General features: G+C 35.8%; 1 protein-coding gene across 1 annotated transcript; it reads right to left on the reverse strand.

The window, feature by feature from the left end:
- Window positions 1-2770: 2770 nt before the first annotated feature.
- Window positions 2771-9598, reverse strand: LOC132630161 (uncharacterized). Its single transcript, XM_060345738.1, has 4 exons — window positions 9345-9598; window positions 8978-9156; window positions 5030-5231; window positions 2771-3175 (listed from the first exon to the last, which is right to left on the reverse strand). The coding sequence occupies exons 1-4, from the start codon at window positions 9421-9423 to the stop codon at window positions 2943-2945; spliced, it is 693 nt and encodes a 230-aa protein (XP_060201721.1). The 5' UTR covers window positions 9424-9598; the 3' UTR covers window positions 2771-2942.
- Window positions 9599-24603: the final 15005 nt, after the last annotated feature.

Genomic DNA, 24603 nt, shown 5'->3' on the forward strand with positions numbered 1-24603 from the left:
ACAAGTTAAACTCGATGATAATGTCTTATAATTTCATATGTATAATTTAAAACTTCATAATAATATCTATTTTTCAATGACAAAAGTTGAAAAATGGTTATTTGTGGATATTACCCTCTGAGCAATATAGAAAGGGATACCAAAAGAAAAATTTAAAATAATAAAGAAATAGAAACTAGCAGATGCCATAGTTTACGGTCTATCACGTGTAACAAACCAGATTTATTGGGGAGATGTGTACTTTTTAGAGGAAGGTTTACAGAGTAAAAAAAAAGCAAGAAATATAGATTTTTTTTTTTCTTTTTTAATTGAATTCTGCAAATAGGTCCATGGGGAATATCAAACTCCCCACCTTGAAATAGAAATTATCTTTATTCTTTTGTCAACAAAAAAAACTATTATTATCAACCACTTATGCTTCTAACCTAATAAATTCCTTTCAAGTTTATTAGAGTAAATCATAACTCTTGGAACTTCATCAACTGGATAGACTTTGACGAACATCTTTCTTCTTTGGGAAAAAGTGCAAATATACCCCTCAATTTTGTGATTTAGAATAAATATATTTCTTGTTAAAAAAGTAGTGTATATATACCCCTGCCCTTACACAAAGGGTACCTGCCGTTACACAAATGGTCAAATTACCCTTTTGGCTGACATAATTTTTTCTAAAAATCATTTAGCTTGTTTTTAATAAAAAAAAAATGTCACGTGGCTTTAAAAAAATAAGTCTGCTAAAAAAATGTGTAGACTTATTTTTTAAAGCCACGTGACATTTTCTTAATTAAAAAATAAGCTAAATGATTTTTCAAAAAAAAAAAAAAATAGCAACGAAAAAGATTTATTTGCACCATTTGTGTAACTACAGGTGTATATGTGCACCACTTTTTTAACGAGGAATATATTTGCTTTAAATCGCAAAATTGAGAGGTATATTTGCACCTTTGCCCTGCTTCTTTTAATAAGCTGAGAAATAATTTACAACAATGAAGCTTATTGGACATCACTAAAACGCCAAAAGCTTCACGTCCATTAACTTAAGGTTTGACCATCACAAGGTACGGTGAGATAGTTGAGACCATCCACTGTTTTCGAGCTCCAAAAAAATAAATAACATTTTGATAGGGGGTGTTTTATTCCTTTAATAAATCTATCCGATTGAGATTAATCCTGAATCACCAAAGCATATGACGAAATGATTAGGACCCGTCCACCTAAAATTAGTGATCAGGTTCGTGCTCTTAAAATAAATAACATCCTAGTAGTAAGCGTTTCAACCCCTTAACAAATTGCTCATGCAAAAATTAATCATGTATCACCAAAGGGTATGGCGAGATGATTGAAACGCATTCACCTAAAATCTGTGGCTGGTTCAAGCTCTAAAAGTAAATGACTTGTGATAGTGGGCATTTTAATCCCTTAATAAGTCACTCCGGGGAAAATTAATCATGAATCACCAAAAGATATGGTGAGATACATGCGACTCGTCTCCCTTAATCAATGATTGGATTCGAGCTTAAAAAATAATTAACATATTGATAGGGAGCGTTTAACCTCCCTAATAAATCACCCTTTCAGAAATTTTGATTATTTCAAACAATTAGTTTCATATACTTACCGGATGCCAAAAAGCATGAACAGTGACGTGAAGATGTACCCCAAAAAGTGACGTAAACATAATGTAAACTTAACATTTTGTGCAAAGGAAATAAACAATACATATTTCATTGTTACTTGTTGCGTGTTATACTCATATAGTAGCCACTAGCCACTGCTACTTCTTGTGCGTTTTAGTTGCAGATAACTCTAACTCATCTAATTTTTATTGAATTATTAGTCACTTCCAAGTGACTAATGTGGTGACCAAAAAATTCCTAATCTCTCATGCACACGCCTTCATTTCTTTACGAAATCGATTTGTCTACTTGCCAATATTTTCACTTGATGGGAATGTTTTCTTACAATTATTTACCATATTTATTAAGCTGTATCTAAATCCCTTTCTTATTAATCTGGATTTTGATTAATTTAGGTCTGGATGTTCATCTACTCTGGACCTAAGAATTCCTACAACTCTGCAGTCAAAAAACAAATAAAAATAGAAATCACCCCATCCAGTGCATATACTTGGTTTATTTATTTATGCTTTTTTGGGTACAAGGATACGTGAATACCTGAGTATGTAACATGTTTATGATGAGTGTTACAAGCCAGAATGTATACAGAATTTACTTGATCTTTTATAATCTCCCTTTCTTTTATTTTCTTTATTTATTTCTTTTCCATAACATTTAGGAATTGTGAAGTTCCTTTTTTTTTCCTTTTTTGAGTATTTTCGCTTATAAATGAACATACTAAAATCACTACTCCCATTATTTGATTCCTCCAGAACGCCATGGGATGAGGTTGATTTCAAACTCTCGTTGGTTTGGAACTTGGAACTTAACCATAGTAGAGTTAACGTAGAAAACTAGGCAGAAGGAAATAGTTACTCGCACGCAGTAGTTACACCAAAATATGTAAACTTCTATAGTTAAGTGATTTGATGAATGAGAATGCATGTTAATTAACTATGGATAAGTGTTAAAAGCTATGTACAAAAATATATTATGCATCTATTCGCTTGGTGCAAGCATTGGATGAGGATAAATTTTTGCTGGCTGGTAATTTACCTGACAAAAAAGACCCAGCCAAAGCCCACGGGTACTTTCATTTTTTCCTTACTCATGTTAAACGACATCTTGAGAGCTGTCCTTCCGGCTTCTACAACTTGAAGCAAAATATCTTTTCTTTTCCAAGATCAAGGACCAATTTTGAGATTCAATGACTTTATATAACACTTTCACTCTGTTAAGTTACACTATACATCTCTTTCAATAGTTCCTTCCAAAAAAAATTGAAAACAAAAAGGCATGTACAAATGTTTTAGGCTTTTTTTCTCTCTAAATGACATGACTAAGTGGTCCAATGCCCAATTCATCCTCCACGTCATCGCTCTCCTCGAACAGCTTCAAGAATCGAGCTTGTTCTTGCTGTTTCTTTCTCTTTTGCCAATATTTGTAGGCAGTCACTGCTCCAAGAACTACAAAAGTCGTCACTAACACACAGATGAGCAGCACTAGAGCCCAGTGCACTCCCTTTCCCTTATTCCGCGGGCCATCGGTGTGATTTGAAGCTAAAAAAATGCAATAGCACAGACAATAAGTAACAGAATATAGACAACAAATTACAAAGAACGAACATCCATGTATGAAGCATAGTCCAGATGGTACTATAAATACAATAATTGTACACAAAAAATAGTTAATGTTATTAGAATCTCCTATTAGTGAAGTTAGGGCTATTAATGGCTGGAACATCTCTCTAAGAAGAGGACTAAATGACTGGGAAATGGATGGTTTGGCTACCTTTTTACAAACTATAGAAGGAAGGAGGGATATCTTTGAAGATGAAGGCATCATGATCTGGAAGGGCAAGGGTAATAAGGTATATTCTGTCAGGGGAGCTTATGCATTTTTGGAAATGTGGGCCAACAGGAGACAAATTGGCCCTGGAAGCAGATCTGGAAGGTCAAGGTTCCTTTCAAAGTCTAACTGCTTCTCCTGGTTGGTAGCAAGAAAGGCCTGTCTCACTCATGAGAATCTACAGAAAAGGGGTATGCAGCTTAGCTCTAGATGTTGTTTATGCAATCTCACTGACGAGAACATCAACCATCTCTTCATCCACTGTGGATATACATCACAGATCTGGCAGCTTTTTATGACTCTAGCAAACCTCAAATGGGTGATGCCTGGGAAAAGCTTTTGATTGCTTGGGCTCAAGAAGGGAGCATTGTTAGACAGAAGAAATGGTGGAGGCCTATTCTTGCTTGTATTTGGTGGACGTAGTAGATGTTTTGAAGATAAGAGCAATCCATTCCAGACAGTCGAGATGAACTGTATTTTGAACTTGCATTTTTTGGTGTAAAGAATTTTGTATAGAGGAGGCTGACTCCATACTAGACTTTTTAGAAGCCTTCTGAATTGTACATAGGCTTTCTACTTTTGCATTACTATGATTTGCACACCCTTTGTGCTGATGGATACAACGTTACCATTATCAAAAAAAATCCCCTGTTAAATTGGAATATCTCATCAATGATGTCACATATAACAATCCTAATTTTTAAGGATTAACCAAGGATTCAGTATAACATTCCTAATTTAGAAAAATACGAAAACATCATGGATTTTGCGAGCACCGAAGTCCCTAAGAATGGGGATGTCAAGGGAGACACAATGAAATGCCATTTAGAACAACAATGGCTGAAATCCCAATTATCACCATACTGCAAGGGGAAATGCAACCATCCTCTTACTCTGTTTCTTTTTAAGAAGCAGTTAGTTCAAATAATTCAGAATCAATAAAACTAGGCAAAATTAGTGCCAGACTTTTTATTTACATTTGAGAACGCCCCTTATTAAAAGTAGGGAGTTAGCTTTGTCTCTAGATTGCAGTGCCAGTTGAAGGAGCCCAAATCCTACATCCCCCACCAAAGCTTTTTTCTTTCAACTATTCTTCACCAGAAAAAGCATAGGGTGGGGGAGTAATTAAGTTTGCTTTCCTCCAAGAAGCACAACATATCTTCTTAAATTTAGTGCACATTTTTTCCCGACAACCGAGAAATCCCCTACGTTTTATGGCACAACTCTATTTGACGCACAGGTTAAAGAAACTCGGGGGAGTATAGACCGCCCCTCTATCCTGCTCTTACTTAAATACCAGGCTCCTTGCGATGTGTACTTTGTACATCTGGTTAGATACTTATGTTGGTCAGAATGGAACAACTTAGAGAACATAAATGATCTTCCTTACATACCTGAGATTGGAATATATTAGAGCAATTATGAGTTATTTTTTCTCTTTCGGTGAGAGCATTTATGAGTTTTTTGTCAGTAAAATGTCAAACAGCATCAAGTCTGCTGTTCTTACATAGAATAAACCGCATTAACTAAGGAGAAGAGGAGACAGCAAAAGATAGAATACTCACCACCTTCAAGGGGGACACAGTCTGGACATAAGAATGTGGCGTTGAACTCTTTCTCCTTGAAATGAATATACTTCCCATCAGGACTAGTAAAATCCGAGGCACAGAACTCCCACTCATCAAATACATCATCAGGCTTTATGAATGAGTCTTTTTCATATATCCCGCATCGTTTGCACTTTTTTTCTTCTAGTTCTGTCAGAGGCTAAAAACATAAAATTGTTATATCAGCTTCTGAAAGGAGATGTCTTATGCCATGCGCAGTAGATCAGCGCACTTGTAAAACTACTAAAAGAACAGACATGGGCAAGCTTGCTAGCAGCATCAGAAACCTTCCAAGTCACACCAATAATAGTCTAAAATTGCAAGAGATTCCCGTGATACATAAAGCAGACAAACACCATAGTCAATTAAGAATAGGAGTCTCCCTGGCCAGACTGCCATACATATGAGGTAAGATTGTAGCTTACTGACGATTGTTCTAACTTTTTTTCTCGGGGGGAAACTGGTAAAGTTGTATTCCTCAACATTAAAGACATGCTGGAGACCTTCAAAAACTTGTGGACCAAATCATGACCCAAAACGTAATTACAAAGATCCTAGAAGATCAACTAACGGATCAGAGTACGCAAGCAGTATCAAGGAGGTCTAGAAACAGTACAAAAGAAAGACCAATCAAAGTCCTGCGCAGCCAGAGATTTAAATGGATCTATGTATCTAATGTACTAGTTAGTAGTTACAAAATTTTAATTCAACCAAAACACTAAACTTTGGATACATCTGAATTTTGTTGATCCTTTCTTCCTTCAAAGCACCTCTTGTTCCTTTCAAATCATACTGTCCATACAATATAGATAGGGATATCTTCCATTTCATCTTCCTTTGACTTTTCTTCACATGTTGTGCCTGCCAACTGCATAACAAACCTCTCAAAGTCTATGGCATTGTCCAAAAGACCCCACAAACATTCAAGAACAAACTCCAGACGTGCCAAGTTTGATAGCAATGCAAGAGCAAGTGATCTGTGTTTCACATGTTTTCTGCTGCACAGGTGTAAACCTCTCTTCTTACTTAACTTTGAGAACTCCTATGTGTCATGGAGAGGAGGACTTGGAACGAAATCATTAAGAAAGATAATTATACATTGCTCTAAGTCCTGGTTACAAGTTCTCTTTGTCAAAACAAGCTTTAGATGATCAACTGTTTAATTTCCTTCCCTTTTTTTCTTTTCACTTTTTTTTCCCGGGGTTGGCAGGGTGGGGGTGGGTTCTAGCTCCCTTCGTATTCATCCATGCACTAGCTATGCTATATCATTCCAAGAGATCTTCTGGTAGACATATGTACACATTTCACAATTAAAAGTTTATGCATTAGTTATGGTAGAACCAGAAATGGCATCCCTAGGTTGAAACCTAGAAACTCCACCTTCACAAAATCCCTCTTTTCCATCTCTCAACTTTACCTTCCATTGCCACCAGGACATTCCCAGACAACAACTGATCTCCGAACAACTCTCCCCCTTCAACTAGCACTTCTTTTCCCAGGCCTGAAATGCCCTCGATATGCTTCCTCCACATCATGCAACACCAACATTTCATCCTTTTCTTTCTGTTATTTCCTTTCCAGCATGAACTAAAGTTTAAAATTCTTGCCAACCATGTAGCAATGAAAAACCTTTAAACCAAATCCCGACATTTCTCCTCAATGAAAGACAACAAAGATAAAGATAATCAGACTGAACTCTCCATAACTACATCAGCCCAACTAAATCAGTTTTATCAAAGCATTTGGAAAGAGAAATGACTACAATCCATAGACAGGTGAGCATACCAAGTCATCTCATCTAAAGAAGGATGATTTATTTAGGGATGGGGCCTTCATTGGAAACTGCTTCTACAACAGACCTTTTCCTCCTAAGCAAGAGCTAAGAGACTGTATAACTCGTTGGCGCATCATCCATCCAGATTAGCTAAACCAGAGTCTTTAAGTTTATCTCAGGAGGTAACCTCTACTAAAAGGTTCAATGACTACTAAAATAATTTATAGTACGTCTAAAATTGAATTTCACTTGCACAATTCTGATTGACAATCGACCTGAAGGGAATAAAAATGTGGACTATTTGGAGGGAAAGAAACCAGATATGTCTTGAGAACAAACCAAAAAAAATAAAAAAAATTTACCAGTTGAAGTACAGCTGCCTTGTTTTCATTAGCTTTTTGGTATAAGTTGAAAGAAGTACAATTTCCTCAGATAGCTCACATGTTAGTGCAGTCAGGGGTTGTAATTTTTTGTAAGGTTCTTGACGTATGCTTCAGCATCATCTTGATGCAACTCATCAATATAATTTTTGTTTACCTACCCAAAAATGAGGATTTTTCTAGAGCACATTTTTACTGACTTCATTAGAAAAATTTCTTGTTTTAGCTTTTCCTTTTTTCAATAAAGAGTTTAAGCATGAGCAGACTTGAGTAATTGGCAAATGGTATGCCAAATAAAGGACAAAAGTTTGAGAAGATAACTCTGATTATAATCCACCTCTCTTTGAAATTAAAAAAAAACTCAACTCAAAGAGAACAATGTAGTTAGAATATGCTGAACTAACAGTTTTGCAATGGTAGTTAAGAAATTATCAAGGTAGTTCGGGCAGTGGAAGACTTGGAAGGCAGCGGTAAGCTATTGAAAGTAGGTAGTCCTTTGGTTCAAGGATCGGTAGCGTCTTCCTCGGGCGGGAGGGGGCATGAATGAAGCTTCTAGGATTCCTGGGCAGCTGCATCTAGTAAGTGTTCCTTCTATCTTTATCACATTCATTTTACTTGTATACTTCTCCTGATGTGTTTTATAATACTGTTTTAGTAGAATAATAAAGTCAGCATAACTCAACCTATGTGCAAAGCATAGCCGGTTCAAATCCCACAAAAAGAGGAGGGTTTAAACTTGTCATAACTTGGCATTAAAACGTCAATCATCCTCTAAATCACATAGGATTCATATAGTTAATCCTAACTACTTCCTAGGTTCACTTTACTTGTCCACTATATTAAAAACAAATTTTCCACTTTTCCTTGTCCACTCTAGCATATCAAGAGAAAAACAATATTTCTTTCCGATCATTAACTACTCATCCCCCAAAACAATATTATTTACCCTTAACATTAACTACTCATTCCCAAAACATTTCCGAAGTCCATTAAAACTATACACAAATATGATAAAATATGCACTTCACTTATTACTACTTAAGGGAAGTGCAAAGTCCATTGTGGATAAGTAAAAGTGAACAAAGGAGTAATTCAAGATTGATGCATAGCTGATCAGTTTTTTCTTTTTTTGGGTCATTTAGTTGATTGATTGGATCGCATTATTTTGTAGTCATTTCCTGCTTTCATCTTCGTATTCCCTTTTTCAAATTGCTTTGAAATGCTTTAGTTGAGCCAAGGGTCTATTGGAAGCAGCCTCTCTTTCTCTACGAGGTACCGGTAAGGTCTGCGTACACTCTACCTCCCCAGACCCGACCCGTGGAATTACACTGGGTATGTTGTTGTAGTACAATATTATCTTTCTATGTTTTTAAGCCCAAAAAAGTACTTATCTGAGTTTACTTGTCAAATTGTTGCTTTGAAAAATATATTTGGTCACAAAGCAATTTGTAGCAATCATTGAGCCAAGGGTCTTTCAAAAATAGCCTCCTTACCTACCCTCACAAGGTAGGGTAAGGTCTGCGTACCCTCCCCAGACCCCACGTGTGGGTTTACACTGGGTATATTATTGTTGTTGTAGTTGATTGATTGAACAAAGTCAAGTATTTTTATCATATGGTTTCATGTTAATGAGGAAAAGAAATTAAAATTTAATCTTTTCCCAAACAAAACAATTGCATAACTTTTTCAATTGAGAAACAATTTAACTATTTCCAGCAACCGAGAAAGTACACAGTAGTTATATATATATACCTGCCAAGACTCTTCACCTTTGAACGTATATAACTCATGTTCCTTCTTCACATCAGGCAAATATATTGTTCTATTTTCACCTTTACACTGAAAATAAACTTCCGGTAATGCTGCGAACCATTCATGAGTATTATATATTTCGATCGAATCTAGAGTTACAACCGCCGCTCTAATCAATCCTGCAGAAGAAACAACAAAAAAAAAAAAAAAATACAAAAATCACATAATTTTACTTTCTAAAAAACAAATAATTAACGTTTCTAGAGCAATCGATTACCTGGAAGCAAGATAAAAATAATATTCAAATAATTGAAGTTTCTATAGCGATTGATTAGTTAAGTAAAATGAGGAATTGGATTGGGTTTACCTGGAAGGGAGGTATAGGAGAAGAGCAAAAGGAGAGGAAGAACCATAGGCTTTAAACGACGACGCATCGTTGTAACCATTTGATGTTTCCTTGCTTTTTTGTGCAAGGAATATCTCAAGACGACGATGGATGCTTCTGGAAAGTTGTTTGCTTGAGGAAAAGGCAATGGAGCAGTTGGCGCTATAGGTATCCTTAGCGGAGCAGAGCAAATCTTCTGTTTCAAGACCTGGTAATGTAAGTGGGTACAATTAATTATAGGAAATTTTAGTTTGAGTAACTCAAGTTATTGACAAAATTTAGGTAAGTGATTAAGGAGTTTTGACTTTTTTTTATTTGTCCCCAAATTTTATTTTTTTCCTTTTTGGTCTAATTTAATAAAATCTTAATTATCTAAAATTGATTGGGGAAAAACCCACCAGCCCCCTCCCTCTCCTCATCCTCCTCCTCTTTTGCTGTTGCGTTCTTCTTTCAATTAGAAAAGAATTGCTCAAGAAAAAAAAGAAAAAAAAACTCACCCGATTTACGTAATTTTCGAATCGGATTTCATTCGTGTAGTACAAGACATTACTTCATAGATTATTTCCGCTCATTTGGTAAGTAAAACAATGTTGTTTTATTGCAATTATTCATCTAGGTATAGCTGTTGATTTTCCAACAATTTACAGTAGCAGTTACAGTTATTGGAACAAGTGCTAAAGATGATGTATAAGAGCTTCTGAATTTATTGCAACATCTGTTGTAGTTTTTGCAACACTTGCAACAATTTATGTAGTTGTTGCAACTTCTATACTAATATGTTGCAACAACTGCTAAAATGTGTATAAATAATTTAGCCTACTTCTTGCATTAACTGTGAAAGTTGTTGGACAGCTTCTACTCTTTGCAATAACTCACTGACTTGTCACAACGAGTAGACTTCTTGTTGCAACAGCTACATTAGTTTTTGGACATATTTTACAGTTGTTGGATGAAACAGAGACAACCGAAGCTGTCTCCAACAACTGAGTGATCAGTTGCAACAACTCACCTAAATGATATGTTGATCTTGTTCAAATCACAAATGTATGTTCTGTTGTTAATAAATTGCTGAAATTTTTCAAAAAGTAATAAATCTGCTGCAACAACTCTGTAACATGTTGGGGTTTTTCCAACAAGTAACAAGACTTGTTGCAACAACTAGTTAGTTGTTGGACATATCACAACAAATAGGGGAACTTGTTGAAACAATCATTTATCTGTTGGACTTTATCCAATAAGTGACAGGACTGGTTACAATTAACAAATCTATTGCAGCAACTAAGTTACTTGTTGGGGTTTGTCCAACAAGTGACACGACTTGTTACACTAACCAGTGTTTTAAAAGGCAGTTTCAAGATTCGCTTCGAGGCTCGCCTCGGGGCGAGGCACTGGCAAAATGCCCCGGGGCTCACGTGCTAGACTTACTTCCTCACAAAACTCACTCGCAACAACAATGATATGATTCACCAATATTTAGTGATCAACAGAGGGAATCACTGATATTTAGTGATAAACAAAGGAAACTAATTATATTTAGTGATCAATAAATATATACTTAATCAATTTGATGGTATTTTGAGTCATGACAAATGATCAACTAAGTTGCTATGCACCAAATCGAGTGATCAATAGAGTGATTTGATGTGAACTACTTGATTCACCCATAGTTAGTGATGAACAAAGGAGATCAATGATATTTAGTGATAAATATCTATACTTAATCAATTTGATGGTATTTCGAGTCCAGAGAGATGATCAACTAAGTCATTATGCACTCAATCGAGTGATCATTAGAGTGATTTGATGTGAACTACTTGATTCACCCATATTTAGTCATAAACAAAGGAAATCAATGATATTTAGTGATCAATATATATACTTAATCAATTTGATGGTGTTTTGAGTCAAAAACAGGTGATCAACTAAGTCATTATGCACTAAATCGAGTGATCATTAGAGTGATTTGATGTGAACTGCTTGATTCACCCATATTTAGTGATAAATAAATGAAATCAATGATAGTTAGTGATCAATATTAGTGTTTTAAAAGGCAGTTTCAAGACTCGCTTTGGGGCTCGCCTCGGGGTGAGGCACTGGAAAAATGCCCCGGGGCTCACATGCTGGACTTAGTTCCTGTGAGACTTATGCCCTAAGTGCCCGATTGTACGCCCTAAACACGCCTAACGCCCAACTCTCGGGGCTCGCCTAATAGTTCTTACACAAATTATATGTTAAATTCTTTAATTAAAATCGTTGACCCTCATAATTCTTTAACATGTGAATAATACTTAATAGTTTTTCATGTATAGAAATAAGAAGATTGAGCGTAACTCAAATAACAAGTCAATATTTACTATTTGAGAACATCGTGAGGGTGAATATGACTTAATATTTCTTTTAAAAATACATAGCCGATTTGTACATTTTCACTTGTCATTGGTCTTTTGTCCTATGTATCAAAAGTATCATATTTTATTATTTCACTATTTGAAAGTAATTTTAATTTTATTCATGAAGGAATTAGGTTTTAATTATCATACTGATAAAGTTTATTGATATAAAATGAATAGTAATATTGTTTTAAGAAATTGTGATTTTTTCATTATTTGAAAGTTAAGATGTTAGAGTTGATTTGTATTTCATAATACCTTTTATTTCATTGTATTGTTTATACTTGTAAAATTATGTTATATATAATGATAAGTTGTAAGCAGGGGTGGCTCAAGGGTGAGACTAGTAAAGCATTTGTTTTAGGCCCTCAAACTTTTGAGGCCCCAAAAAGTTTTACTGATAAATTTTATGGTTTAAGTTTCTCTTAGATAATATTGAAGATTGTAAAAAGAAGTACAAAATACATATAACAAAAGAAAGAAAAAACATTATCTATTTTTTAAGAACAATATTCTAAAACTTTGGACTAAACTACTCAAATCTTCATATTATTAAATAAAAAAATTATACTAACATCTTAGGTAATGTCTTTAAAACACATGGCTAATATCTTATTGACTTGAATTGATCCTCACTAATATAAATATTGATGTTACTATATGTCATTTATTTATAGTTTCTTTTATTTTTTTTATGTAATTTTACCTATTTAAAAGTATTTATTGTAATTATAATATTTTATGAAATACTCAAAATAAATACTCATGGGGCTTACACCCCGTGCCTCGGGGTTTACGCCTTGCCAAGGCTAATGTAAAATGCTCAATATATATACTTAATCAATTTGATGGTATTTTGAGTCAATACAAATGATCAACTAAATCATTATGCACTAAATCAAGTGATCATTAAAGTGATTTGATGTGAACTACCTGATTCACCCATATTTAGTGATAAACAAAGAAAATCAATGATATTTAGTGATCAATAGAGTGAATATTTTACAACAACTAAGTACATTGTTGCAACATATGAGCCATCTATTGCAACATTTGACCCATCTGTTGCTAACTTTAGCTTCTCTCAAATAGATTTCCGGCTCAGCCTTAGTATAGTAAGTCCACCATTCCCGCTTAATTTTTGGGAGGCATAGAGAGAGTGTTTTCCACCAGCCATCATGTTGTGGACCCTCTGTATATAGTTAAAGTCAGTATTTGGGAAATGCGACAAAATCCCCGAAAAGGAAAAAAAATTGAACTTACCTAACTTCCAGAATGACTCCTCCGCTTTGACTTCTCCAAATAATTGTCCCTGCAAGCCCATGAGCATGTCAGATGATGCAACAATTGGAAGTTGTCCGGGGGGGGGGGGGGGGGGGGGGGGGCACAAATGTTTACTAATTGAATGGTTTCAAATTTCTCTTTGAATTTCCATTTATTGACGAAGCCCACTGGTCCTGAATCAAAAATTGCTGTTGACACCTAATATTTGACCTCCCGTAACTTATTTTAATTGCTCAAAGAGCCTGAATATTAAATGGGGTGATAAATATTTTTTTTAGTAAAATCAAGATGATTTTATTGACTATGCATATAATGTTTTACCTCTAGTATTGGATAAAATAATTTCTATAATAATTTTTTTTGAATTTTTTTTTTTCACAATAACCAATAAGGCATTTAATAAAAATATTGTGGAGTAGCGATTTATTTAATTATGCAAATATCAGGATTTTAATCAGCAAGTATTTAACCCCCATTTTAATTCAAGGAAATTAAGTAATTAAAGTAAATAATCATTTTTTACGCCAAAGATTTAATTTTCTGCATAATCAATTTATGTGGACAATTCTCAAATTAATTGTAATTTATTTAGATAAATTAATTATGATTATATTTTTAAATTGCCTATTATGTGTTTAATTACGACTACAATTGAAATAATCAATTAATTAGCCAAATAGGGCCACAATTGAAAGTAACAAATTCATGCTTTAATTCAATTAAGGGCATCCCTTAAATTTAATATTTTTTGTGAAATTTATTCATGTTTTTTAAATTAATTGGTTGATTAATTTCAATTTAATAGCAAATTGTCTTTTTCTACCCGTTAATTCTTTCCTCTTTGTTTTCTTGTGTTAGTATATATATATGTGTGTAATGCATCTATATATGTAATATATGCATATATATAGAACACACACACACACACACACACACACACACACATATATATATATATATATATATATATATATATATATATATAAATGCGGGCTGCTCGTTTTCAGAGGGGCCGAGTCCAGCCCAACAAGTGCCAAACCCGGCCCAGTGCGCAAAGTAAAATGAAGGGGCTAATGCCCCATTTGTATTATTCAGCTACCAAACGAGCCTTATACTTTTCCCCTCCCCTTTCCCCTTTCCCCTTTCCCCTTTCCCCTTTCCCCTTTGAAACCCTAGCCGCCTCCATGGGTCTCTTCTCTCTCATCGTCATCGAAGCCATTTTTGGCAAAGTAGCAGAAGTCCTTTTGCTTTTTACAGTCTTGCATGGCCTCAAAGGGCAAAGCATTCAATTCTTTCACCCATTACCACCACGAATCGACCAAACGGGGTGCTAACGAGCTTATTTACTTTATTTTTTGGTATTTTTATTATTTGTTCAACGGTCTAACACTGCAATCCTTTAATGGTTCTTGTTTGTTTGCGATTTTGAATTTTGAAAGCTCATTGTTTCGCGATGAACTTTTCAGATCTGGGTTTAGTTAGTCGAATCTAGACCCTTGATGTATAGTTGACCCACTCTTGACCCTCCAACACAAAAGTGTGAGGAAAATCCCCAACTTGGAGGATTGTCCCACATCGGGTGATTTGAGATTTTAAGGGTTTAGGGGGTTCTATAAATAGGGTCTTATATTGTTTTTCAAAGAGGAGGGCAATCTAAAACTTTTAGCTTGCATAAACAGTGAAAATAACTGTGGTTTTTTTAGCTTCTGCTTGAAACCTCTAAAAATTTCAGTGAGTTTAAAGTTTCTTTTAAATCTTTTTTCGGGTGTTCTTGTTGGTTTGTAGCGTTTGGAGTCGAATCCAGGTTCAATCTCTTCAAGGTTGTGCCTTAGAAAGGTAATTTCCCCTTTCTCTTGTTCTCTTTATATTATGTGTGCTATGCGTTTTTATGATAGCTTATTGTTGTAATATATTGTTTGTATGAATGATTAGGATGTTCTATCTTGTTTATGTCGTTTTGCTTTGGTTTGCTGGATGATTGAGTCTTTAGTACACTGTTTGTTAATCATGGTATGTCATTAGTCTCATGATCAGTCTAAAATGCGAATCATATTAGTATAGTTGTTGTGTTGATCCATAATGGGCATATCATGTGTTGTTGACTTAGCTTATGAGACATTTGCTCAAAAATGACATTAAAAAGGTCACATGTATCACTCTTGCTTGTCTAAATTTAATGTTGACATTTTTTTTCCTTCTTTTCTTGAGTGAATATGCCCAGTCTGTGTTTTGAATAGAGAGGCTTAACCTTGCTTTCTTGTGGAATTCCCATCAAAGATAAGTTAGACATTTTAACTTAACTGTAGAAAAGAGTGTTTGGTCATTTGTTTGCTGTTTGGTTCTGGTAATTCTAAATATGGCCACAATATGTCCTGTTATATATTAATCTTGAATCATACGTGACATGGGGAACTTAATGGAAAGTGGTCTCAGATGTTAGTAAGGAAACGTTTTAAGACAAGATCATTCTATGTTGAACCTGTTTTGGGATGGGCTATCTAGATGTCATTTATTTTGAGTATGGTGAGCTGGTCATTGTGTGCTATTGTTCAAATTTTAAAGGGTAATATAAAGGTGGCATAGTTAGATTATATTTGCAACTAAGCTTGATTAATGCAAGGTTTGGTTTTAATTAATTTTGCAAATGGTATTGTCCTGTGTTAAGTTGGAACCTATACCTTAGTCTTTAAATGATATGGATTCTGGTGTAGGGAATGTAGCTTCATCATGTTTAAACATCATACTAGTTGTGTGATTGTTGTCTTCCTCTTTGTTAAAACCATGCCTACATTTGTGCAACATAACTTGTATGCCTTTCCTACACTGTTTTTGTAACACCTCGTAGCTTCGGGCGAAGGTTTCACTCATAAGATGATAATATAATGGAACCAATATGAGGGTTATAGGAAGTGTTTTGAAAACTAATCAAGTCATAAGAATAGTCTTTGGGCAAAGCAAAGTCAGAAGCCTTTCTACGGGAGATGTTTTCAAGTGAGTTTGTAGAAGGTCTTACTTCCAACGACCATAACTCCTTTATTATTTGGGAATTTGGGAAAACTTCCTTGATGAAAGTTGTATCCCTTTTAAATAGATTTCCAACGGTATATTATGGGTCTTGAACAAAGCTATGTACAAGAAGTTATGCCTATTTTACCGAACACTGTGCAGAAACGACGCATGTCGCTTGTGGGGGCGCGTGCGATGGCCCCGCGCCACGGGCCGATCGCACAAAAACCCCCTCTCTGACTATCGACCTTCAGGGGGTCGTTCGATGCACGTGCGTCGCGGACCCAACGCATAAAAGGGTTGGGTTTCGGGTCAAAAGTCGGATTTACGCGTTTTAAGTTATATTTAAGATTTGGGGTTTATTTCCCCAACACCCCATTCACGAAAAATCACCCTAAATTCATAGAGACCAAGTCTCAAACCTCAAGAACCTTCCAAGGTAAATTTTATCATGATTCTAGGTTGAATTCAAGTCCCTAATCCCTTTCTAACTTGAGTAAACTTTCCAACTCAATTCGAATATATACTCTAATAATCTAAGCAAGAAATCATCATTCCTAAACTAGGGTTTTCAAGAAAACCCATCCCAAGGTTCAAGAATTCAAGATTTTGGAAATCTTCTTCAAAGCTCAAGTCTTTAATTCAAGTTTTGGAGCATTACCAGGTATGTAGAGTTGCTATCTACGTGTGGGAACATCATTGTTCTTCCCCACGCCTCTTAATCCATAAAGTATGAATCCTTATGAAAACTACTAGGGTTTCTATACCATCCTCATAATTATCCTAGGTCCATGTCCATGATTATATTATGTATGAATTGTTATAATTCCATCATTGAGTTCTTAATATTTCTTTATGATTATTGAGAATCCGTCTGTAATCCATGAAAACCCATATCTTGTAGTCCATGGGTTCTTGCATGCATGTTTTTAAATAAAAATGATTATTTCATGAATATGCTACATGTCTACGAGTTTTCATGTAACTATATTATATAATTACTTTCATGCTAAATACAATTATTTCATGAAACCATATTTACAAGTTATTTCATGAAACCATGTTTACAAGTTATTTCGTGAAATCATGATTGTAAGACAAGTACAAGTTAATTCACGAAAATCATAGGCTTCTTAGCCAACTATATTATGTTCATGTTTTTGGGGGTTGTACGAATTACCGAGAAGGCTCAGATAGCCTGAAACTATGTAGCCACCATAGGACAAGGATCGCTCCGCCCAGATAGGACGATACCTTAATTTTACACTGAATGGATCCAACAAGCACGATACCACCTTATACCCTGGCAAGGTATGAGGGCTCTGCTGGTCCGGCGAGGTACCAGACTCCACGTACCTACGTGGTAATATCACATGTCGGTTTATGAAATGCTCTCCCTACTTATCATGTTTTACTTATGTTATATATATATATATATGTACTCATGCTCATGCTCATGTTCATGTCCAGGTTTTCAGTTTCAGCTCTTATCATGTTATTCCATGTCCCATGTTATTTCTTTCAGTTGCTTTACATACCAGTACATTCAATGTGCTGACGTCCCCTTTTATTGTCCGGGGGCCTACATTTCACGATGCAGGTACTGATATACAGGACGACACATCTGCTCAGTATGACAGCATTCGTATCAGCTTATTGGTGAGCCCTATCTCATTCGGGGTTTAGTCAACTTTTGTTATATGATTAGTTATGCATCTAAGGTACGCTGGGGGCCTTGTCCCAGTAAGTATGTTTTCCAGTCAGACTCATGGTAGAGGTTTCATAGACTAGACAAGGTAGTTATGTTATGTCAGTCATTCGGAGTAGTATAGCCATCTTGGCTCATTCATGTTATTTCCGCACGCATGTTTAAACAAGTATTTTTATTAAGTATTATGACTTACTACGTTTTATAAAGGCTCATCATGCATTCACGCTATATTCCGCTCATGTTATGCCTCATGATGATTCAGCAAGCCATGTGGTTCGCTCGGTCAAATGCAGTAAGGCACCGAGTGCCGTGTTTCGCCCAGGCCATGGTTCGGGGCGTGACAGTTTTATAGCAACTCATTGAAGGGTAATGTTTGTTCCCTGTTTAAGTTTCCTGTGAAATAATGATATATCAAAGTGGTAAACTGTCTATGTGTTAGTCCCATGTGCATTGCTTGACCTCTATGTACTGTTTTGCATTACAATTTCAAGTACCCTTTTTTCTTTTTCTTTTTCTGGAATTTAACCAAGGCATTTTGGCATGTACATATGTATATCATATAGTATCCTCCTATCTAATACATTATGTAACGACCCGTTTGGTCATTTAGCATTTTGAACTCATTTTCGCTATGATACCCTTTTCGTAATTTTAAAGGGTATTCTTGACTTGCGGGAATTAGTGGCACGGTGATTTAATTGGCAGATATTTTCCTTGAAATATATTTATTTAATATGTGTGAATAGTTTACTTATAGGAATATGAGTTTCACACATATAAGGTCTAAGTTGGTAAATAAAGTATTTGACGGAATGATTACATTTATTATAATGGTTAAGTGAGTAAGTAAATTATAGAAATTATTGGGCTAAGTTATGAGGCTTAACCCACTTCTTATGAGCCATATATATTAGAAGCCTAGGGTTTAAAAATAATTCATTTACTGTGGGCATGAAAAATAAAGAAAATAGAAACACTTTGACGTAGTGGACAGCAACAACAGTTTTTTTCTTTTTTTCGTGGACTTAAACTCTAGAGAAAACAGGTACGTTGCTTCTACATTTTTGTTCTTGGAATTTCGCTTATGTGTGAAATCATTACATAACGATTAGTGTGTAACAATTAAATGAGTCCCTGAGTATTTGTAAAGGGTTAGTCACTGTTTCCGATTTGGTTTCTTCAAATTTCATATTCATGTGTTTAGAGGAAAACATAATGTGGATAATGGAGTTAAGTCTCAAGAGACCAATTGGTACGTGTACTATTATGGGCATTTAGAATTAAGTGAAATTTAGTGGGTGACACAATGATTGCACAATGACTTAAGGGATAATGATTAAGTAATGATGAAATAATCATTTGGGTGATATTGGTAGAATTAATGCAATGTTATGGTCCCTGTACGTTGGTTCTTTTCTAATTGAAAATCACTGGTTTCGTATTTTGTTTCGGGTATTAGAATTGCCTTATCGTTGCTATGTTGAAATTTCAATTTTATCGGATGGGTTTATGTTAGTTAACCTTTGGTGTATTGGATTATACGTACACCTTCGAATTCATGGTATTTGAGATGTGGTAAGCTAGATTTTAATCCTAAGTTAGGATTTTGGGGTAATTGGAAGTTTTGAGCCCTAGTCTTAAGAAACGAGAATTTATGATCTGAGAGTCCATTTGTGTATGGAATTGGCTAATTTTCTGAATACAGAACCTTTAAGTTATGGGTAAAATAATTTTTAAAGAAAGTTTCAGTTTTTCCCTTGTGGGCCCGAGGTCACTTTTCGGGGTGCGTTTTTGGGTTTTGAATATAAATATAGCATTATGGGCGTCCTTAAATTCGGATTCTAATGTAAATCGTACATTTGATAGATTTCGATCGTTCAGAGGCTCTACGCAAAGGAAAGGCATTGGTTTGATCGTTCGTGGCACCGCTCGGCATTGAGGTAGGTTACGGTCTACTTTAGTTAGACTATGATTAGAGAATCATATGTAGTTGTAGAAAGTGACGGGGATAGCATGATAGGCCTTCGGGCATGAAGTGGAGGTGAAATCCAACTAGGTTGGTTCTATCAGCTGTTATGTGGGCTTGTCGTCATATGTGTTATTTTTATGTGATTATCACCTATTTGTATCTCTGTCACATACTAGCTCGCTCATCACACGAAAGGGAAGTGTTATATTGATAATTGAACCGTGAACAGTAACATGACTTGGTACTTGTTGATTGTATATTGGCGATATTGTTAAGACTGATATCATGCATGACATGCTTTGCATATTATTCTTATGTTTTCTTGATGGTGAGGTGAGTGATTGAGAGAGTCCGAGGTCCTTACCGAAGAGCACGAGTGGTACATGAACTTCGCGGGTCCCCCATGGGTCATGGCTTTGAGGCACTGCCCTTAGCATGTGTGTACGAGAGTGGAGTGAGAGAGGTGACTGTTGCATTGCATTGCATTCATTCACTCATACATTTGACTCAACTCCAATTTTTTTTTTTTTTTTTGGGCTTAAAAGCCATTTTGGTTTGATTAATAACTTTACTTTTTTATCCCTCATATTTTCTGTTAATTTTGATACTATCCTTACTACTGATCATCTGGTGAACTATATATGTCTTGGTTGATTTCATGATTCCTTTACACTTTACTTGTATATTATATGTGACCATACCTGTTTGCTCTATGTGCTACTTGTTAGTTTCCACTTCTTCATGCGTTATCTAATCATTGTCGGCCTATGATGATTACCGGTACTAGTGTTGTACTGATACTACTCTTGCTGCACTTTTGTTGAGTGCATAGTACGATTCAGGCTCCAGTTCTACACCCCGTGGCTGATACGCGAGGGTGACATCTTTTAGTCATTCAGGGTGAGCTACTTGGTGATCCGTGGCCCCTGAAGGACCTCCTTTATTTATTTCTATTTTTGTATTCGACAGACAATATGTAGCCTGATATTCCGTACTATGTTAGCGCTCTTGTACCCTTTGACTAGATTTTGGGGTTATCATGACATTTCTAGTTATGATAAGTATTTAAGACTTGATAACTTATTCTTATTTAATTTTTCGCTTATTTAACTTGTTATTAGTAATGTGGTTCGCCTACTCGGAGGGATAGTGTAGGTGTCACCACGACTCGCGAATTGGGTCGTGACACATTAACATGGAGGTTTAACTGGTCATTAAGGATCAAGCTTAAGCCCTCCCCGATATTTGCCATGCCTGTGGTTCAAAGAAACCCCTTGGATCTTGTGCAGCGTCGGGAATAATGGGGGTAAGAGCTTTCCTATAATTTACCATTCAAAAATCTCTATGGATGTGTGTGATCATGTATACCATGGATATACATAGATGTGTCCCCATCCCTGTTTTTGTTTAAAGGTTGAAGTTTTCCCTGAATTTTGTACTGTTTTGGAAGCCCTTTCTATTTGAATTCGATGGTCTGTTTAAATATTGGTCTAAGTATATATATGAGATATTGATTCTTTATCTTTTCATTTGGGAACCCCTTCTTTGCATTTCTGGGTCATTTCTCTGCAATACAAGGATTGGGCTGAGGCCCAATCCCACTTCTGCCCGAGTTTGATGTTCACTATTTGCAAGGGAAGCTATATTGTTTTTTTTTTTTGCGAAGGCCCAACATTGATAAGCACAGTGAAGGCCCAACTATGGGTGAGAATAGTGTTAGTGGGTGCAGGTAGCCCATTAACTAAATTTCTTTACTTTCTTGCTTGATCATTTGATATATGGGTTGTAAAACTAAACCTCTACTATTAGTGAAACCCTTATGAACATAGAATTAGGATTGCCACTTAGCTAAGTAGGTAATTATTTTAAATGGGCGTAAATATTTTTACAAAGCCTCTGCTTATAAAAAATAAAAAATAAAAAAACATTTTGCTTAATCGGCCTTTAAACGATTTTTGGGATATAGAATGGTGGATATTTGCTAAAATATAGTCTTAAAACCGGGATAAATGGATTTTTTTTAATTAGCAATAGAAAGGTATTGTCAAAGAAATTTCATGGAATAAGGGTATTTTGATGAAGATTGGTTGGTGGTTTTGAGTTTAAATAATCTCTCCAACCAAGTAATAGTTCCTTGATATAATGTTCCTTTTAAAATTGATGATTCATGTTGGACCTGGAAGTGGGCTGCATTTTCTTTAAGAAAACTGGACACATTTTTTGACCTATCAGACCTGGTGAACTTGGGCTAAAAAAGAAATGGGATTTTACTTTGGACTGAAGCTGGAAAAGGGGCTTTACAAAAAAAATGACCTTTTGAAAGCCAGCCTCTTGGGCTAAACATATTGTGACTATTGGCGAACCAAGTTGCTCAAGATGAAATTGGACTTTGGGCCTGGTTTGTGTCACGCCCCAAAACCCACGTGACCGGCATCCGACGTCATGAACAATATCGGAAGAACCTAAACAATGCAATAATAACACTTGAACCCGCCAGGTTCAACATTCACCTCCAGCAGTTTATAAAAAAAAATGTAACGTCAAGTTTCTTTTTAATAATCTTTCCTTATTAAATTAAACAAAGTTATGAATAACTGTATATATCAGGATCATAATTATGAAATAAGATCAGCGGAAGTCTAATATAAGTAATAGTCATAAACGTGGCAACCACCCAGTAAGTCATACGAGACTTTGACAATCTACCCACAATTCTGACCACTATCTATGGAGCTTCTAAGAGACGCAGCAATCATCTAACTTCGGGACGCAACCCGGAAATCTAGAATAGTAAATGAAACAGGGAGTGTCCCACGAACAAGGATGTGGGCTCACCAAATCAACAGCAGCAGCAGCAAGTTCTCCTAAGCGTCGAGAGTATCACGAACCTGCTCTTCTCCGTTACCTAACATACCATCAAAAACAACATTGGTATACCTGAGTACTTTCATACTCAGTGAGTGCCTCGGGGACAACAAGTATTATAAAAATAAAATATAATAATACATAAAGAAATCAGTTCTGAAAAGATAGTATAAAAACAGTCATTCCACTTCATGATTCTTAATATCATTTGTTAAACAGTTTACAAAGCCATTAATCAATATAAAAAGAGGTATTCAACTTGTGTATCTCAATAAGAATTATCAAAACCGATTACAAAGCCTTTTGTCAATTTATAACTTTCAATTATGCCTTTTAAATTGATCGTGATTGTCAACAACAGTTCCATGAGAGAATGAGAATATCACACATGCCAATACAGGCCCAAGAATCAATCATATCGCGCATAGCGCACCACACCGGAACATATGATTCTCGGTGGCTATCCTTCCTCCCGAATAGCTAGGCATAAATCACACCGGACTATGTAGTACGCGGTGGCTATCCTTCCTCCCGAATAGCTAGGCATAAATCACACCGGACTATGTAGTAGGCGGTGGCTATCCTTCCGCCCGAATAGCTAGGCATACATCACACCGGACTATGTAGTACGCGGTGGCTATCCTTCCTCCCGAATAGCTAGGCATACATCACACTCCGGGTAGCGAACCCAGCGGTGGCTATCCTTCCCCCCCGAATAGCTAGGCTTGAATCACACCCCGGGTAGCGAATCCGGTAGTGGCCACTCTTCCTCCCGAATGGCTGGGCAATTACCACACTAGGATCCATAGTGACTACCCTTCCTCCCGAGTAGCTAGGCATGAATACACCGGAATATGAAATCCTCGGTGACCACTCATCCTCCCGAATGGCTAGGCATAAATACACCGGAATATAAAGTCCTCGGTGACCACTCATCCTCCCGAATGGCTAGGCAAAATCACATCAACAAAGTTCATAGCTTAAAAGTCGAATTACAATTCATCTTAAAGTAGTCACATCACCATTTACCATTGAGGTTCGTTATGCCATATCGTAAAGATAAATCATTTCAAAGAATGTCTTGAAAACGTTTCACTTCTTTAAACAAGTTTCAATTTCCACAATTCGTGATAACATACTTTTATGAGTCAACAACCTTTCAAGTAACTAGTTAAATCATCCATCAAGAGAATTCCAATATCATTACCAATCGTTATCCTTCATTATTAAGCATATCTTATAGAGGAAAACATTCATAATATCATATACATATATAGGGTTTGTTACAATCTAGGTTTAATGTGGGTTTGTCCCCTCACACATATTAACCACCATTTAGACATGAATTGGAGTTCAACGAAACATGAAAAGATTGATTTTCCTTTCATTCATTAAAGAATATTGAATAAAATTTATACTTCCAACAATAGTTTCAAAAGTGATTTTCATTCAAAATAAGTTCTTATAAAGAATCAATCTTTCAAGAGAGTTTGCAAAAGAGACATACAAATCACAACCAAAGAGTTCGTAAAAACCGGTAGAAAGAATATGTTCAAAAGAGACATAACTTAATTTGTTAAACAAGGTTTAACAAATCACTTTTCTAATGAAGAACACCCAAACCCTAGCTTGAATCACTTTGGGAAGAATTATGTTACAAACCTTAGGTTTTGGTCACAAAAATCATGTTAAGAATCATGGGTTTGATGTTAGAAAGGGATTAGGAACTTGAATTCAACCTAGAATCATGGTAAAACTTACCTTGTAGGGTTCTTGAGGCTTGGGACTTGTTCTTCCTGACTTTAGGGTAATTTTTCGTGAATGGGGTGTTGGGGAAATAAACCCCAAATCTTAAATATAACTTAAAACGAGTAAACCCGACTTTTTGACCCGAACTCGACCTGTTACGCGATGGGTCCGCGATGCGGGGCCATCTCTCGATGTTCTGCAGCTCAATACTTAGACTTGCGCCAGCGGCCCGCGATGCAGGGCCATCGCACGAGCCCCCACGCGCCT

Source organism: Lycium barbarum, chromosome 3 (assembly GCF_019175385.1).
Source record: "Lycium barbarum isolate Lr01 chromosome 3, ASM1917538v2, whole genome shotgun sequence".
Classification (NCBI taxonomy): domain Eukaryota; kingdom Viridiplantae; phylum Streptophyta; class Magnoliopsida; order Solanales; family Solanaceae; genus Lycium; species Lycium barbarum.

What these genes read in the sequence shown, in the direction of transcription:
- LOC132630161 (XM_060345738.1), bottom strand. Translation starts at nt 9,423, where the DNA reads ATGGTTACAACGATGCGTCGTCGTTTAAAGCCTATGGTTCTTCCTCTC. An exon ending in CTCCTATACCTCCCTTCCAG is followed by an intron (nt 9,157 to 9,344) that starts GTAAACCCAATC and finishes TTTCTTCTGCAG; the next exon opens with GATTGATTAGAGCGGCGGTT. An exon ending in AAGGTGAAGAGTCTTGGCAG is followed by an intron (nt 5,232 to 8,977) that starts GTATATATATAT and finishes TTATGTTTTTAG; the next exon opens with CCTCTGACAGAACTAGAAGA.